This window comes from Sprattus sprattus, assembly GCF_963457725.1.
Source record: "Sprattus sprattus genome assembly, chromosome: 19".
NCBI classification, from domain to species: domain Eukaryota; kingdom Metazoa; phylum Chordata; class Actinopteri; order Clupeiformes; family Clupeidae; genus Sprattus; species Sprattus sprattus.
This window is the reverse complement of record NC_137917.1, coordinates 9544259-9562817: the sequence shown is the minus strand read 5'-3', so window position 1 is coordinate 9562817 and position 18559 is coordinate 9544259. Positions and strand designations below refer to the sequence as shown.

The 18559-nt window shown below is 45.8% G+C and overlaps 1 protein-coding gene across 2 annotated transcripts in view; it reads left to right on the top strand.

Annotated features, from left to right (window-relative positions):
* me1 (malic enzyme 1, NADP(+)-dependent, cytosolic) overlaps window positions 1-18559 on the top strand; it is a 104857-nt gene that overhangs the window by 64417 nt on the left and 21881 nt on the right. For both annotated transcript variants that reach the window (XM_080857924.1, XM_080857925.1), the window contains exons 4-6: window positions 2623-2698; window positions 4873-5034; window positions 15090-15193. In XM_080857924.1, coding sequence (XP_080714050.1) covers window positions 2623-2698; window positions 4873-5034; window positions 15090-15193 — 342 coding nt within the window. The remainder of the gene's footprint in view (window positions 1-2622; window positions 2699-4872; window positions 5035-15089; window positions 15194-18559) is intronic.

The following is an 18559-nucleotide window of genomic DNA, read 5'->3' as shown; positions in this document are numbered from 1 at the left end:
CACTAATCCCTCATTCTGCTCACAGCTGTGCAAATGCCACAGACACACTGTGCAAACCTTCCACCGGTGGCGCACTTCCAATTTCCACTTTGAAGGCTGTGTATGTCTGTGTGTATGTGTGTATGTGTGTTTGAGTAGGAGAGGGAGAGAGAAAGAGAAAGCGAATATGTCATTTAAAATGAGAGAATTTATCAATGTCACTCTTTTCTAACACTCGTCCTGGTTTCCTCATTCTCCCTCTCCCTCTCTCCCACCCACACTCTGGGCCTGATGTACGTTAGAGAGAAGAGCATTAACAGCGACTTGCAGAAAAGCGCACGCTGTGCTTTTTATTTTTTTAGTTGGATGTATCAAACGTGCAGCTGATCGAATAATCAATGCATGTCACCTTGATATAATTTGCTTTAATTTGCGACGCCCGCATCTGAACGGTGTCATGAAACCGCCAAACGACATCGAAAGGAATCAAAAGTAATAGATATATATACTAATGAGGTTTCATCAAACAGAGACAAGTTGTGCAGCTATAACAGACAATTTCAATAGTGCAGCAGGCATCTATACGCATGGAAGTGGATGAAGTAAAGTAAAGTGATGGCCAGACATAAGGAAAGGCTGCTTTATCATGGTACAGATGAGCAAAACTGGTGCTCAGAATACTGATTCCATTGTTTCTGAAAATGTCTCCTACTTACGCACTCCTCATTATTACACCTGCTTTTAAAAGGCCGTCTCAGTATTGAGAACAGATGCGCACAGTCCCCCACACTTTGTATACATACAACGGAATATGTCCTCTCATCATTTTGCCCCATACACTTTACCCCACAAGCATTCCACGAATGCATATGTAGATAAGAAGAGCACAACTGATCATGCTTGCCTGCTTCTGTTGCAAATATAATGCGGTTTTAGCCACAGGCAAAGTCTGTCTGTCTGTCCTTATCGCCTTCTGCTCACTGTCTGCCTGTGTCTCTCTTAAATGTCTTCTCTTTTTCTGTCTTTCTTAAAATACAATGCACAGAGGTTTTATTTCCACAGCAAACACATACATGTGTGTATTGCCAAAGCATTGGTGGAACACGTGTGACTATAGACCATTTTGAACATGCAAAAAAAAACAAATGGGCCACTGCCAGCACACTAATAAAACATGCACAAACTCTTTTGTGCAGAATTTATTTTACACCCATCGACATTAAGAATGTATTGTATTTCCCAGGCAGTGGATGCAGGCCTCTGTGCTGTGCTGTGCTGTGCTGTGCTGTGTGCTTCCATAGTGGGCTTTTGACAGGCCCCAGGCTATGTGGATGTGAGCCTGCATGGGAGCCTCCACATGTGGGTCCCCCTAACCACCTTACTGTCTTAATCGGATTGCCTTCACCCCGAGACCCCAGCCTGACCCCCCGCTCAGCCCCCTAATGCCACAGGATGTCTTACGGAAAAGCCTTTCCAAATCTCCGTAAACAGAAACGCGACACCAGATTCCTTCTGGATGGACCTCATTCCTATCCCAGGGTTGTAGCACACCTTTTCAGTCCCCTCAGTGTTTTTATTGATTTTTAATGGAGTTTTCCGTGTTTATAAGAAAACGGTTCCTAAACAATTCTGGGGAATTTTCCACAGTTTTCCAGGCCATCCCATCAAGCATGACGCAGCGTATCACTGCTCTGTAAACTTGAGGCTCTGATATGCTGTGAATCAGGCTGCATATGAGGGCCTTTTGCCTGAGGCCTGTAAGGAAGACCATGGGCCCAGCTGCAGCTTACAGAACGTCTCTTTTTTCCTTTTCTTTTCTTTTCTTCTCTTTTATGAGACGTATTTATGTCTCCATCCTTCACATCTTCCCTCTCATTCCTACCCGATTTTACCATTGTGCGGGATTGTTAGACTCGTGCTTTGATTCCTGTGTGTGTGTGTGTGTGTGTGTGTGTGTGTGTGTGTGTGTGTTCATGTTTTGTAAAATACAGTTAACGTGCTCTGGGTATTCTGCCAGGCAAGCTTTGGTTTTTACAGTCGGCTTGTTAAAACAGAGGTCCTTTTACTGGTGCTGGCACACATGGAAACGATAGCATCTCCACAGCACTGAGGAACAGATGCTATTGTCAGGTCCGCATCCTCACCGGACCCCCCACGCTCCCTGTATCTCCCCTCCCTAAGGCCTGGGTCCGAGCCATGTGAACCCAGCCTCCTCCCGGGAGCTCCTCTCACATCTGTGCCGGACATGTGGCCCAGTCCCCACGGCACTGTAGGCAGCTATTTGTTTTCATTCCACCGCTTCTCAGCCGAGAGATTCAAGCATGTGTCAGGGGGCACTGGTGCGAGCCCAGACGCCATCTTTATAGCGTATAAACAACCGGATAGTTGAGCGGCCATGCCCCTGACCTGCAGATCTGACACTGGGTTGGTCGGAGTTCATTGACATGAGACGATTTGAGAAGAGTTTAATGTGATTTGCCCGTTGGGATGCTTTGAGGCTATATCATGGATGTGTGTGTGACGTATGTGTGTGTGTATTTATGTGTGTGCGTGTGTGTGTGTAATGGGTGTAGATGTGTTTGCTGTGAGTGGAGGGCTTTTGGCTCTCTCTAACATAGTTTCTTCCTGTCTCCGTTGCACTAGGGGGCTCTTCATCACTATCCACGACCGCGGCCACATCAGCACAATGCTGCAGTGCTGGCCGGAGAAGGACATCCGGGTGAGTACTCCATACCTCTAGGGGGCACTAGACTGATGAGAGGGACCAAAGTTGTTTCTGAGGGCCCAACACACACACAAACACACACACACACACACACACAAACACACACATGGAAGGATATCTGATAACCAGTTGAATAGGACCAGGGGCCTCTTTTATAAAAGTCATAGATTCTATTGTAAAACATTGCGTGTGCCCAAGCCTTTGAATCTGCGTATGGATGAAAATATTCTGATTTATAAAACCGTGCGGTGCACACGTGTACACAGTCGTCTTGTTATACCAATCTGCGTTGCACCTAGCATCGTACACATCCCAGTGTTGTCCTACAATCATCCATAATTGGTCAATGCAAAATGTCTCATGAATATTGGATAATTCCGTAGGTGTCAGTGTCATCCTTGTGTCCTTCTATCCTCCTGTATCTTAATTGCCACTCACACTCGCATCACATAAGTCAATGAAGGCTTTATTTAAAGCCCTTGTGGCAAACAGCAAGATTTATACCAATGAAACCTTATAAAAACATTACTGTAATAGACTAGGGAACAGGTGGCTTTAGAAAAACGCAGGACGCAGTTTGGTTTTGGTATACTTATTTAGCCTATACTCGTATGTTATACGATAAATATATATCCACAGTTAGAGGTAGGCCTATACATTATGAAATGCAGTGATAGTGATGTTCGTTTAATGTTTCATCTGTGTTTATTTATCTGGGACTGAGTTTTCCACATAGAATTATAGTTTTGCTGTAAAAGATGCACACGCATATTCCACCCCTGTTTATGCAACTTCTTTGTGTGTAGCAACCTTTCTAAATGAGGCTCCAGATTTAAAGCAATTTGATGAATGTACCTAGACACCTCCACAGTGCTCACACTATTTCCTAACATTCTCCATTACTGCGGTATTTATGAATCTCAAGAGCACAACACTAGTTCAGACTACAAACACTAAATCACACCTAGGTACATCTGGCATTATAGTAAAATGTTGGTTTAAAAATAGAGTGGACTTGAAGGTGCAAACAGCGTAATAAACCCCAAGCACTCCACTTGTTAAGCATCGGGAGGGTAATTCTAAGACTTACGTCACCACTGCCAAGACGGAGAGAACACAGGGCCGGATGGAAAGCAGTAAAAGAGTTCGGCCAGCTCCATTTACGTCATTGCGACAATGGAAAAAAGCTCATGTTTGTTTTGGGATCGATCAACGAGTTCCTAAACAGCGAGAAGTTAATTGGATCCGTCAGTGAACTTTGAAAGCCAGTAGATGTTTGTGTTCTTCTGACAGAGAGGCCTATAAGTGTGAAAGTACAGGAGAGGGGGTAAAGGGGCATATTATGCTAATACAGCAGACAAGTGAGCTACAACACAAACACATACCTGATCATAAAGAAGGCATAGACATTAATGATAGAGACGGACTGGACTGACCTGATGTAGCTTGATGGTTTTGACTAGTGAGAGAAGTAGGGGGATAGAAGTGAATATTTAAGAATTGTCTATAGTTCATGCGGTGGGGTGGTAGGGTAGGGCTCTTACAGTAAAAGAGATTGTGTGCTCTAAAATCTGAAGCGAATGGATGATTCTTTAGTCCTGAGGGGGAGAGAGAGAGAGTGAGAGGGCATTTAGAGTGGGCCGTAGGGCAGAGGGTGAGTGGGTGGGGGTGTTACATTAGAGAGGGGATCATCTGCTCATCAAAGCTTTGATCCGCTTCCTGTCCTCTCCACAGCACACATACGGTGAACCGATTCTAAAAGGATGTCATCAAGGGCGTTGCAATTTACGACTTATCTGAGAAAGTCATTTGCCGTATTTCAAACCCCACATGCAAAGTGACAAGGCCTTACATTCTTTCTGGGAAATTGAATAATCAGGTTGCTCCTCACAGAGAAGAAGCTCTGGCTCCACGACATGTGTTATATAGACTGAGCCTCCTGCCTCATACTCATATATTTCTCTCTTCTCTGATCTTCATCACTTTCAACACTTTCACCATTTATTGCCATTTTGATTTGTTTGTAAGCTTAGAGATTTCAAAATCCCTGTGTTTTGACTCCCCAACAGGCAGTGGTGGTGGGGTTTATTCATTTATTTATTTATATATTGTTGTTGTTGTTATTATGATAGGTGTGTTTGACTTGTGGCGTTTTGCCTCCCCAACAGGCGGTGGTGGTGACGGATGGCGAGCGGATCCTGGGGCTGGGTGACCTGGGCTGCTACGGCATGGGCATCCCTGTGGGCAAACTGGCGCTGTACACGGCATGTGGAGGCATGCCCCCTCAGCAGTGCCTGCCAGTCATGCTGGACGTGGGCACAGACAACGAGGTGAGGCCAGGAATAATAACACACAGACACAGCGCAGAATATATGAACATGGGAGCGAGCAATGATTACACTCTTTTTCCAAAGAGTGTAATTACCGAATAAGAGGAAGCAGAAATAACTCCTGTCACAACTACTTATAGACCACAACCGAGGCATGACAAAGTGTGTTATGATGTGTAACCACCTCAAAAGATATTGGAGCTTAACCTGTATGACTTCTTACTTTGTACAACCAGTTGAGCTGGTTTATGCACAGAGGCGTCTGACCCATTAATACCGAGTCAGGAAATGTGAGGTCTGACGTCTTCAACTCCACCTGTTCCATAGCCTTAACCACAACACACAACCATGCACATGCAAGCATGCACACACACACACACACACACACACACACACACACACACACACACAGCTCTCTACATGTGTGGGCAAGCAACGGAGGGATTGGCAAAGTGGCCAGGCCACAGCAGGCAGGTTACCGAAGACCTTTTCAAAATAGCAACAGCCTGGGAATAGAACCGTGCTCTGTCATATATTTAGTCTGTGTATCCTTTCCATGTCAGCGTAAGATCAGCCAAAGGTGTGGCACCAGTCAGGCTGCCCAGTCACTGCCCAGTCCACCAATTCCCCTAACCCTGTCAGACTTATCGACGGCCAGGGAGCCAGGCAGTTAGGCTGCGTCAGAAAGCCTGGTGGATTTGGAGAGTCAGCTTTGGAAATAGAGAAAGGGAGAGGGAGGGGGGGGGGGTAAGAGGTGAAACAGAGGTGGTTAGGGATGAAGTGAAGAGAAGATCTGGGAAAGAGTGAGGACGATAGGAGACAGAGCTCGAAAGAGAGAAACATGGATAAAACAGAGAAAAAGGGACACTAAAGGATAAAGGAAAAACAGTGAATCTATAACAAGAGTGTGTTACAGAGATTAAGAGAAACTGAGAGAGATCACACAGAAAGGATGGAAGAGGAATAAATGAAATGAGAGAAGAGTCAGAAAGAGAGAATGAGAGTGAGAGAGAGGGATGACAGTGAGAGGAGAGAGTCAGAAAAAGAGAATGAGAGTGAGAGAGAGGGATGACAGTGAGAGAAGAGAGAATGAGAGTGAGAGAGAGGGATGACAGTGAGAGAAGAGAGAATGAGAGTGAGAGAGAGGGATGACAGTGAGAGAAGAGAGAATGAGAGTGAGAGAGAGGGATGACAGTGAGAGAAGAGTCAGAAAGAGAGAATGACAGTGAGAGTTAAAGTGAGGGATGACAGTGAGAGAAGAGAGTCAGAAAGAGAGAATGAGAGTGAGAGAGAGGGATGACAGTGAGAGAAGAGTCAGAAAGAGAGAATGACAGTGAGAGTTAAAGTGAGGGATGACAGTGAGAGAAGAGAGTCAGACAGAGAGAATGAGAGTGAGAGAGAGGGATGACAGTGAGAGAAGAGTCAGAAAGAGAGAATGACAGTGAGAGAGAGGGATGAGAGTGAGGGAAGAGTTAGAAAGAGAGAATGAGAGTGAGAGAGAGGGATAACAGTGAGAGAAGAGAGCCTATCAGCCATTCCATCTGAGCTGCGATGAGAGGCCGATCACTAGAGACCAGGGGCGGACTGGGGGGAAAAAGTGGCTCGGGAGTTACTGTCAGACCGGCCCACTCAAAACAAGGCGTGCTGCCCACTCAATGCATTGCACGTATCGACCAGTCAGTGGCCTACTTGGAAAAATACCCATACACTCAACATTATTTTGGATGATTACAAAGAAATTACATTTTTTTTATAACTTTTGGATCCACCAATTTTCCTGGATGAACACATGTAATAAAATTATACTGACTATTGTAACACTCCGAGGTAGTTATAGTTTGCTAGATGAATATGCTTCACTTTTGGCTAGTATCAGATGGTTATACGTATAACTACAGAGCCTTAAGGAATGAATGTCCACACAATAAAGAAACTGGAATCAGAGGGTAGAATAAGTATCCCCGATGGCCAGTCCACCCCTGCTAGAGACTAACCTCCCCCATCACACTCCTCACAGTGTCAGTGAGTGTCTCTGGCTTTCGTGGAAGTGCAGTAGAGTTATTACATTAAACCACATGGCACTCTCTCAGACAGGAGCTCTCTCAGCCTGGTGCCGCTGGTGTGGTTTGGGCCCTTCTGCCCTCCTCTCTCTCCCTCTCTTAGTATCTCTCTCCCCCCTCTCTCTTCCTGAGAGCAGACTGTGTTATGTGTCTCTGGCTTTCCTCCTCACCCTGTCTCTGACTCCTGTCTCTCCCAGGTCTCCATGGCTCAGGACAGGGCACTGGAGACACTGGCTCCCTTTCTGCTGGTTAGGGAGGGCTAGGGTGAGAGGGAGAATGTGAGTGTGTGTAGGAGAGATAAGGAGCGTGTGTGTGTGTGTTTGTGTGTGAATTGAAGTGATAAGGAGTATGTGCATATACTGTGTGTGTGTGTGTGTGTGTGTGTGTGTGTGTGTGTGTGTGTGTGTGTGTGTGTGTGTGTGTGTGTGTCAGAGAGTGAAAGAGAGAGAGAAGTTTCACCCAATTACTCCCTCATTCTCACCCCATGAAGCTGTGCAAAGGTGGAAAAGTAATGCTTCACTTTCATGAGCATATATTATTTATTACAATGCACTCCTCCTGGATAAGTTTCAGTCACTGTTGGCAGGTTTTAATATCTCAGCTCAGGGCCTCTCATGTGCTGTAATTTCCTGTTAATCTGCCACTTGGAGTATAATGTAAGTGATCTGCATGTCTGAAAAAATGAAAAACAAAAATATCTTTGATATGTCTGGGGAAATGTCTTAGTGGCTAGCTATGTAACAATAACAGTTTGGTGTGTTTTAGTGATCCATACACTTTAATGGGGGGGGGGGGCTCAGCCTCTGTGGAATGAAACTTTTTAAAAATCTCTCTCCCGCGTCGGACGAGCAAGCGCTCTGTTCATTCAGTACACTTAAATGCACAACGTTCGTCAGCAAATCTGAACTTTTACAGGCATCAAACCGCAAATTTAACAAGCAGCCTGAAGTACTTTGAAGACTTTTCTCTATGCATGTGTTTGTTTGTCTGTGTGTGTGTGTCTGTGGGTGTGTGTATGAGAGAGAGAGACTTTGGTAACGCTGCTTTGAAACAGTCATTTTAATATAGTTAATTTGAATTAAATGTAGACAGACAGAGAGAGAGAGAGAGAGAGAGACTGAGAGACAGACAGAGAGAGAGAGTAAGTCAGAGTCCTCCTATGTGTGTCTGTCCCCTTATTGTACTTTAAGAAAAAAAACTTTTTGTTTTAGGTCTCGGGCCAGTGTTTGTGTGTGTTTGTGCGAATGTGAATGTGTGTATGCATTTTTGTGTATGTTTATATGTGAGCATGTGCATATGTTTATGTGTGTAAGTGTGTGAGTGGTGAAATAACTGTGGCATGTGTAGGTCTGTTTATGTCTGTATGCGTCTGTCTCTCTCTCTCGCTCTCTCTTGGACTGTCTCCCTCTCTCTCTCAATTCACTTCAATTCTATTCAAATTGCTTTATTGGCATGACTGTATAACTCTCTGTGATAGTGTGCGTGTTTGTGAGAGAGCGAGGAAGAGGAAGACAGAGTGAATTAAGTGTTTTCCTCAGTGCTCATCTCTCTCATTTTCTTTGGGTTCTCTGAACTTGCAGATGCAGAACCATGAGTTAGTGAGTGAGCAACGGCGGGGGGGGGGGGGGGGGGGGGGGGGGGGGGTGGGTGGTTTAGGGTTAGGGGGGGGGGGGGGGGGTGGAGTATCACTTAATGACACGGGGATAGAACTCTCACTCCTCATGCCAGAAAATGGCAAAATCGACCTCTCTCTAGGAAACAAAGAAAAAAAGAAAAAAAGAAAACAAACATTTGCCTGTATTACTCAGAATGTAATTTCTCATAAAAGCTAAGTTTGCCCATTTGAAGGCTTTAGACATCTCAGTACTCTGGAGCCGCTCTAAGACAGTCTGTAAACCCAAAGCATGATGGTACCCTAAGCACGCTTGGACGTGGTTCTGGCCCCACTGCCATGAGCTATTACCATTTCTTCACTTATCCTCATATCCCACGGAGATGACAGATATAAAAACTATATTAAATGGATTAGACAACTATTTTTTTCTTTCCATGCTATGTGAGATATATCTTGTTTTTATAGAAGCTGCCAACCGTCTGCAACCACACTCACCACCCATGCCTGTAAGGGGGAGAGGGCTGTATGGCACAAATGCAAGCGCAAACACACACACACACACACACACACAGTTATAGAGAGAGAGAGAGAGTCCAATTGCCATTGCACATTAATATCTATTACTCAACATTGTGAAAGCTTTGACAATATGAATCCATAAATTCGACATGCCATTTAGGCTTATAAAATTGCTAATGGAAAGAGGTCTGTGTGCAGCTCCAAGTCCACGTCCGGTTCCAGCTCCCTCTCCGACTCCAAGCCCTGGTGGGCCGATAGACTGTGTGCTATTAGGGGATTAAGAGCTGTCATCTTTCTCCCAGAGATGCCCACGGGCTCCGACTGTGGCCCGTCTGAGGCTTGGGTGCCCCGGGGCGACCCGGGGTGTTTCAGCTCCACTGGCCAGAATCACAATAGAGTGACAGAGACAGCCCCTGAACGAGCAGCCGCGATCAGGAAGGATTTCCGACTTTCCGTCTGGTCTAAGGTGCTCAGGAATGCCAAAAGGCAGTAATCCTTTATGTAAACGCACGCTAATCCCGGAGATGATCAGAGCTAGGAGCTGTAAGCACTTCCAGATCTGTGGATAGATAGTGTCACATGCACACACACACACACACACACGCACACACGCATGCAAACACATACACTAACAGACAAACACACACACTAACACATACACCAATATCCTGATGCACACACAGTTAGCAAAGTAAATTAACACAAATTAGTAAAGAACAGTAAAATTAAGTAAAATGACATAAATTACATAATTTGTCAATCTTTAATTGTGGTGGAGTGATGTGCTGTGTGCTTTTGTCCAGTGTGGGTGATGTCATGCTGGTCCATGGGAAATGTAGTCTCAGGCCAAGCCCATGACCTTGTGAACAGACTTCAATCAGTGAGTCAGTGTAAGCAGCACTGGGTGTCCAGCTCTGAGAGCCACCCCAGCCTGGGTGAATGAAGTGATCGCTCTTTAACGGAGAGCTTTGGAGTCTCCACATGTATCCTCAGACTTTCTGCCCCCATACACACACACACAAACTCTCACACACACACACACACACACACAAACTCACACACACACACAATCACACACACACACACACACACACACACACACACACACACACACACACACACACACACACACACACACAGACAAACACACAAACACACACTCTCTCACACACACACACACACACACACATACACACATACACAAACACACACACACACTTGCTGGAAACCAGATCCAGTGATGTCACATTGCACAATGTGGATTTGTGTTGTGTTTGGGCCCTGAGTAGGTCTACAGTGCTGGGAAAACGATGAGGCTTTCACCTTAGTTAAGGCCAAAGAGTCCTGATGGACATAGAGAAAGTGATGACTGAAGAGTCAGAGGAAGAAAGTGAGAAAGAGAGAGAGAGAGAGAGAGAGAGAGAGCTTGCTGAAGAGCCTCATTGGGGGGGGGGGGAGTAAGAAAAACATCACTAGATGACCAAAGAAAGAGAGAGGTTTTGAGAGAAGAAAGAGAGGAATGGGAAAGGTATTTAAAAAGAGACAGAGCGCTGAGAGCGAAAGGTAGAGAGTGAGAGGTAGAGAGCTGGAGCGAGAGCTAGAGAGTGAGAAGTAGAGAGCGAGAGGTAGCGAGCGGGAGCGAGAGGTAGAGGTAGAGAGCGAGAGGTAGAGAGCGAGAGAAGTGACTGGAGCTTTAGGAGGAGGGGGGGGGGGGGACAGACTCCCTGTGTACTGGCTCAGAGCAGCCTTAATCCCACCTGAAAGAGGAAGGATCCCTTCAACAAAGCCCTCTTCAGTTCCTCATTTCACTGGATAAACTCCATGGGTGCAGCGCTCGTACATCAACACTCGGCTTTCCCTGGTCACCGTGGAGACCGTTATCCCCACGGTTACCTACACCGCAGATCACGGCCGTGTTCCAGGCCGTGCTGAGAGATGTTGACAAGCTGTAAAGTGATTGGCTGAAAAGCCCACAGAAACATCACTCACGCTGACAGTCTGACATTTTGACAGTTTGGGGAGAGAGAGAGGCAGAGAGAGAGAGAGAGAGAGAGAGAAAGAGGAGATGGCAAGAAAGAGGTTACCTCTGGAGTGAATGTGGCCCAGATTGGGCAGAGAGTTCTTATGGCTTCATCATAGCTGAAAGACAGATCGGCAGATATGCTGTTTGCCAAGAGAGGCTCCACTAGTGTGTCAAGTGTCTAGAAATGGGATATCTCCCAAGATAAAAATGTCACTCCTAATCCATTTTGACAAATACAACATATTTTACAAGTCACATACGAGACACTATATTATGGTAAACTCACCTTAACAAAATACTACAGGTAGATATACCATCCTCAGGCTACTGTCACATGACACAAACTCTGTTAACATGCATGCAACATAACATGCGGCAGTAATAATAAGCAGCATGCCATGCTACAGTAATGCATCACTGCTCAAACAGGAGTCTTGATCTCGCTGCTGGTCCCTCTGCACTCAGCATGCCTGACTGAAGCTCTCTAAGCCACGCATCATTAGGTGAGCTCATCTGATCTAGCCAATCTATAGTGCTGTAATTCAGATGACACTAATGGGGTATGCTCAGGGTAGAGACAGGACTGAGCGGGGGTAGAAGGCACGCAGTCCTGCCTGGCAAAAGTGGTAGGAGAAGTCTGGATCTGTGTTATGATGTTTATGTTTACGGTGTTTGACAGATGCGTTTGGCATGCTGACGCGAATGTCAGAGCATTGAGGTCATTACAGTTACAAGAGCATGCCTCTGCGTCTCCTGTGCCGAGAAGCTGTGCCAGTATCCGAACGGACCTGCACAGACCTGCTTCAGTGTGTGCCATCCAGTCACCTCGTGTGCCTGTGTGTGTGTGTGTGTGTGTGTGTGTGTGTGTGTGTGTGTGTGTGTGTGTGTGTGTGTGTGAAGCAGGGAGTCCATCCAGGCTAAGTGCTTGTTTGTTTGCATTAGAGCATGCCACTGGTTTGATTTGAGGTCTTTGGCAGTGAAAGAATCTTCCCTCCTTCCTCCTCCTCCTCCTCCTCCTCTGCCCCTCAGGCGGAGACATCACGGCCTGCCTTTTATAGGCAGGCTAAAGCCCGAGGAGGACAACAGCTTAAAGACAGAAAGCACGCCTCCCTATGTGACAGCAAAGATTGACAGCCTTTTATCTACTCTGTGTGTGTGTGTGTCTATGTGTCTGTGTGAATTCATATGTGTACGTGCAACAATGCATGCAGATGTGTTTAAAGGAAACAGTGTGTTTGTGCGTATGTCTGTGTGTGTGTGTCTGAGTGTGTGTTTGTGTGTCTGTGTGTTGTCGCACACATGTGTGTGTGTGTATGTTTTAGAATGAAAGAGACAGGTCACTGGCCTCTCTCAGTCAGCCCCTTCCACCTATTCACCCATCTTATGTCCTGCCTTTGCCATGTCCTCTCCTCCACTGCCTCTTCTCCTTCTCTTCCCTCTTTTCCCTCCTCTATTCCTCCTTCTCCTCCTTCTCTGTCTGTCTCTTCTTCTTCTCCATCTCTGCTCCCTCTCCCAGTCCTCCCTGCGAGTGCTCAAATGTTAGTGTTTTCACAGGAAGCCGAGGAGAAGAAGCATGGCTGCCTGTTGTGTTGAAAATAAACTGCTTGGGCTGCTGCCAATGTAGTCGCAGTCTGTACAAGTCTGTCCTTTTGTGGGCTTTACAAGCATTCATACACACACACAGACACACACACACACACACACACACACACACACACACACACACACACACATACACACACACACACACACACACACACACACACACACACCTCATATATTAGTAAACAGACAGGGAGAGAGAGAAAGTCAACTAAATGCTGTCCATTTTTAGTGTGAGTCTGACACGTCAGCCTGAGGAAACTGCAAACAGTGCTGAGTTTGTGCCAAACAGTACAACTCACCAGCACAGCACGACTCCGACTGCATGGTCACAGCTGTCACAGGGCTGTATGTGGAGAACTGTGGAGCTTTACTTCTACTGTGTGTATGTGTGTGTGTGGGTGTTAGGTGTGCATGTGTGTGGATGTGTGGGTGTCTGAGTGTGTGTCTGTGTGTGTGCACATGTGTGTCTGTGGGAGAGTTTGTGTGTATGTTTGTGTCTTTGGGAGTGTGATATGTGATAGTGGGAGTGAGTGTGTAATTTATTGGCATGTCGTATGCCTAACTGCTCTTGCTGTTTTCCTGGTGTAATTATGTCAGTAAATTAACATTTCTATGTGGAACACAGAGTTCTGTGATTGGAGATAAGAGATGTGGCTTTCAGAGGAACTCAGCTACACAAATACACCATTAACATGCTCATTAAAAACCATAAATCTGAATTTGGAGTCAAGTTTACCATTTGAGCATACACACACACACACACACACACACACACACACACACACACACACACACACACCCTCACACACAGAGAGACACACACACAGAGACCCCATCATTCTCTCATTCTTAATCCTGTGGTCCTCTTTGACTCATTAATCAAAGTTCCCAAAAGTACCCCATTCATTCACTTGTCTCTCTAGGGTTAGTGTGTGTGTGTTTGTTTGTGTGTGTGTGTGTGTGTGTGTGTGTGTGTGTGTGTGTGTGTGTGTGTGTATCTGTCCCTGTGAATATAACATTTGTATATCTGTTTACATATGTATGGGTATATAGACAGACATATATGCCAGTGTTTGCATGTGTGAAAATGCATGTTTACGGTATGCATCTGTTTGTACATCTGTTTATATGAAAGTTTGTTTGGATATGTGCGTGTGTGCATGGTCGCTGTGTGTGTGTGTGTGTGTGCATGCGTGTGTGTGTGTGTGTATGTGTGACTGTCCCTGTGAATACATAATTTGTATATCTGTTTACTTATTTATGGGTATGTCTGTGTTTGTGTGTGTGAAAGTGTATGTCAACAAATTATTTGCATCTATTTGTGTATCTGTTTATGTATGAGTGTGTTTGCATGTGTGTGTGTGTGTGTCTGTGTGTGTGTGTGTGTGTGTGTGTGTGTGTGTGTGTGTGTGTGTGTGTGTGTCTGTGTGTGTGTGTGTGTGTGTGTGTGTGTGTGTGTGTGTGTGTGTGTGTGAGTGCATTCGTGTGCAATGTGTTTGCAGTTAAGGCCTCCTGATGGAGTATCTCACTGACTCGGCTCCATTCTTTCTGGATGAGTGGCAAGCTGAAAGCACTGAAGAGAATGGAATCTAGCAGGGCCTCTCTCCTTTTCACCTTTTCTCTATTCTCTCTCTCACACATGAACACATACACAAACACACGAACACAGACACACACACACACACACACACACACACACACACACACACACACACACTGACCCATGCACACACACACACACACACCCATGCACACACACATGCACGCACGCACACACACACACACACACACACACACACACACAACATGCTTTGTATTTGAACCTGACGTTTGGTTTTTTCATAGTATAGGAATGACAGCAACTGGGCTTTTGATTGAAAAAGCAGCTCCTCTCTCCTTTGTTCTGCTGTCATGCTTCTTTCCTTTTCATCTGTCTCACTCTTTTCTTTTCACCCCATTTCTGTTCTCCTCATTGAATGTGTGTGTCTGTCTGTGTGTGTGGGAGTGTGTTGTCAAACCTCTCTCATCTGCGTTAACCCTTCTCTTATTTCCATGTTCTGTTCCAAGACAGCTTCAAAAGGCCACACCTCTCTCATTTGTCTTCCCCCTCTCTTTCCCTCTCTGCCTCCCCTCATCTCCCTCTCACACTCTCTCCCTGTCTCCCTGCTCTCTCCCTCTCTCCTTCTGTCTCTCCCTCTCTCCTTCTGTCTCTCTCTCTCTCTCTCTGTTACAGGAGCTGTTGAAGGACCCTCTGTACATTGGGCTGAGACACAAGCGTGTGCGCGGGAAGGCCTATGATGAGCTGCTGGACGAGTTCATGAAGGCCGTGTCAGACAGGTAGAGCAGCAGAGTCCCCTCAGCAGCACAGATCACATCACTCCCTTCCACACATCACTTCTTAACAGATCACTCCCTTCCACAGATCACTCCCTTCCACACATCACTTCTTAACAGATCACTCCCTTCCACACATCACTCCCTTCCACAGATCACTTATTCACAGATCACTCCCTTCCACACATCACTTCTTAACAGATCACTCCCTTCCACTGATCACTCCCTTCCACTGATCACTCCCTTCCACAGATCACTTATTCACAGATCACTCCCTTCCACACATCACTCCCTTCCACAGATCACTTATTCACAGATCACTCCCTTCCACACATCACTTCTTAACAGATCACTCCCTTCCACACATCACTCCCTTCCACAGATCACTTATTCACAGATCACTCCCTTCCACACATCACTTCTTAACAGATCACTCCCTTCCACTGATCACTCCCTTCCACACATCACTTCTTAACAGATCACTCCCTTCCACACATCACTCCCTTCCACAGATCACTTATTCACAGATCACTCCCTTCCACACATCACTTCTTAACAGATCACTCCCTTCCACTGATCACTCCCTTCCACAGATCACTCCCTTCTACACATCACTTCTTCACAGATCACTTCTTCACACATCACTCAATTCCACAGGTCACTCCCTTCCACACGTCACTTCTTTACAGACTCACACACATTAGTACAGTCCTACAGAAGTCATGCTTCACAATGAAGCACTGCACAGGACACACAACCTTTATTGATTAACTTCCTGATATTTCATAACACCAGTTAAGTAAATATCGTGTGTAACATCTATGAATAAAAACAATCAATATTACATATCTTTTTCCTATCCTGCAGTTCTTGGCTTGTTCAGGTTATAGTGTGTAATGACTAGCTGAAGAGACTGTTTCACACATTGTCTTTAAACAGATTTTGTATTTGTTTTGGTGAATAACATTATAGGTGAAGTGTGGTGATTCGAACAGTATTTGTGCTCCCTGAGATTTGAATCCATGACTGTTGTGGTGTAAACACCTTACACAGCGTGCAGCACAGAGGAGATGTGGATCAAGTGATTTCACACACCACTCTCTGGTTTTCTCTGTCTCTAAAGGAAAGTGGAAGCTACTATTACTCTCTGTGTCGTGACGCACAAATAGAAGGTTTAATGAACAGATGGACTGTCAGACTGTTAATTATAGGTATCTGAACAAGCGGAAATCTGGAAATCTTGGGAGTCTGTGTAGAGTCCCAGGCATCAGGCGAATTCTACACCCGTCACGGTGGGACCTACTGTACATACCTCAGCGTGAAACGGTACCCATCTTCTCCTGCCTGCCTCCACTGTGCCACGGAGCCCAGTCGGGACGCTGCTTGTGCTGTAAATGGATCCTCGGCCCTGACCAGCGCTGATGCATAGTCAGCCTGTAGAGTCATTGGAATTGAGTGTGCGTGTGTGTGGAATGAATCAGAAGGGGGTTAAGCGTGCCTAAGGGGTTTTTTGTGGGGAGGCAGAGGCAGACTCTCGAGTGCTCCGACTCCAGTGGTCAGAACCGGAGGCTCGTAGCCCAATATATGACCACAGACCCCACTCTGCTCCCCCTACACCCCCCACTCTGCCCCCCTACACCCCCCTTACCCTCCGCCAACGTGCCCAGCTGTGATGTCATCTAACAGCCTCTCTGAAGCTCCTGCACTCTCCCCACTTCTCCGCAGCGCCTTTCAGCGCCCTGTGTGTGCCAGCAGCTCAGAGCTCTAGTGGAGGGGCAACAGGGGGAGAGAGCGCTTTACTTGCCCTGAAGGAGGCAGAATGATGACATGGTGTTGACATGCTATGCAGCACTTTCACAGTTGTCTAGTTATTTAGCTACACTTTATATTGTCTGCCTGTAGTAACATTCATGGGAGGATTCATTGCAACCGTACCTAGCATACTTTGCTGGTAATCTAATCAGCTATGATTTCATTCTGCAGCATGAAATAATTGAAACTCTAATTCTATCAGCGGGACCTTCTGTAGTTTTATTCCCATGGAGCAAACATAGTAATTGAAAATGTGCATTTGTCCTGCAAGTCTCTTTGGATAAAAGCATCTGCTAAATGGATAAATAGTGTAAACCATTGACCCAGGAGTCGGGATTAATGCTTTAAAACTTTTGGTTTTGCACGGAAAGTTTGCACAAACCATACTGTTGACGAAATATGCTCATCGGGTGCAGACTTAAATGTAGCCTACGTCCACATGAGCATATTTAAGACTTAAGATACATTGTTGAGATGTTTTGCAGAATTTTTACAGTTGTTCACTGAAACAGCTACACGTTATATTGCTGTCTGCTTTAACATTCATGAGGATTTATTGCAGGCTTGGTGGAGGATAGGTAGAGGGAGGGACCTCTGGATTAGACATCAGGACCTCTTATTGATCCCTCTGGACTGGGTTTGACTCTGACCTGCAGCGAAATCTGGATCTGCCAGTTTCATGCCAGATCAGAGTCAGTTTCATGCCAGATCAGAGCTAGTTTCATGCCAGATCAGAGCCAGTTTCATGCCAGATCAGAGCCAGTTTCATGCCAGATCAGAGCCAGTTTCATGCCAGATCAGAGCCAGTTTCATGCCAGATCAAAGCCCGATCAGAGCCCAATTAGAACCAAATTAGCGCCAGATCAGAACCAGATGCAGTCAAAATTCTGAGTGTAGTGTTTTGCAGTCCTGTGCAGTCCGAGGAGAGGGACCAGTGTTGTTGGACAGGAAGCTGTAGATTTCAGGGCTGCAGTGGGTCAGATAGGTCATGTAGAGATGTGGCATCACCATGGACTCAAGCTTAGTTTACAGGGAACTTGCAACCTAAAGGTGTTTAGGACTGTATGGTGTGTTAGGAGCATCACAAATATTAGTGTAAAAAGTTGTTTATCTACGCAGTAAGTGTTTACTTGCTGGGAAAATGTGGGTATTTCTGCTCTATTCTGTACAAGCTGTCTTCCTTTGGTCTGTTATAGCCTTCATGGGTGTTTATTTGTTGGCCTGTTGGGATGGCAGTAGGGGGGAATTGTTGGACTCAAACAGGCCCCAGAGGAGTGGGTTTGGTAACGACTTCGGTAGGGAATGCAATGTTGACTCCTTGTACTGAAGTCTGACTACAGCGCAGTGCTGTTTTGTGGGCTATTGCCCATCACTGTGAATCACTGTCAGCGCTTCATCAAGGAAAGCCCTCAGAGGCTCCTACCAGTGTCTTACCCTAGTATTATGATTTGGCATTGCATGTTTATTCAGTGGGATTGTGTTTTTTAGAGAGATGAGCTGAGTGTCTTTAAAAGCTTCATGCTGTGCCTCTTAGTCATGGTAATGGGGACAATGAGT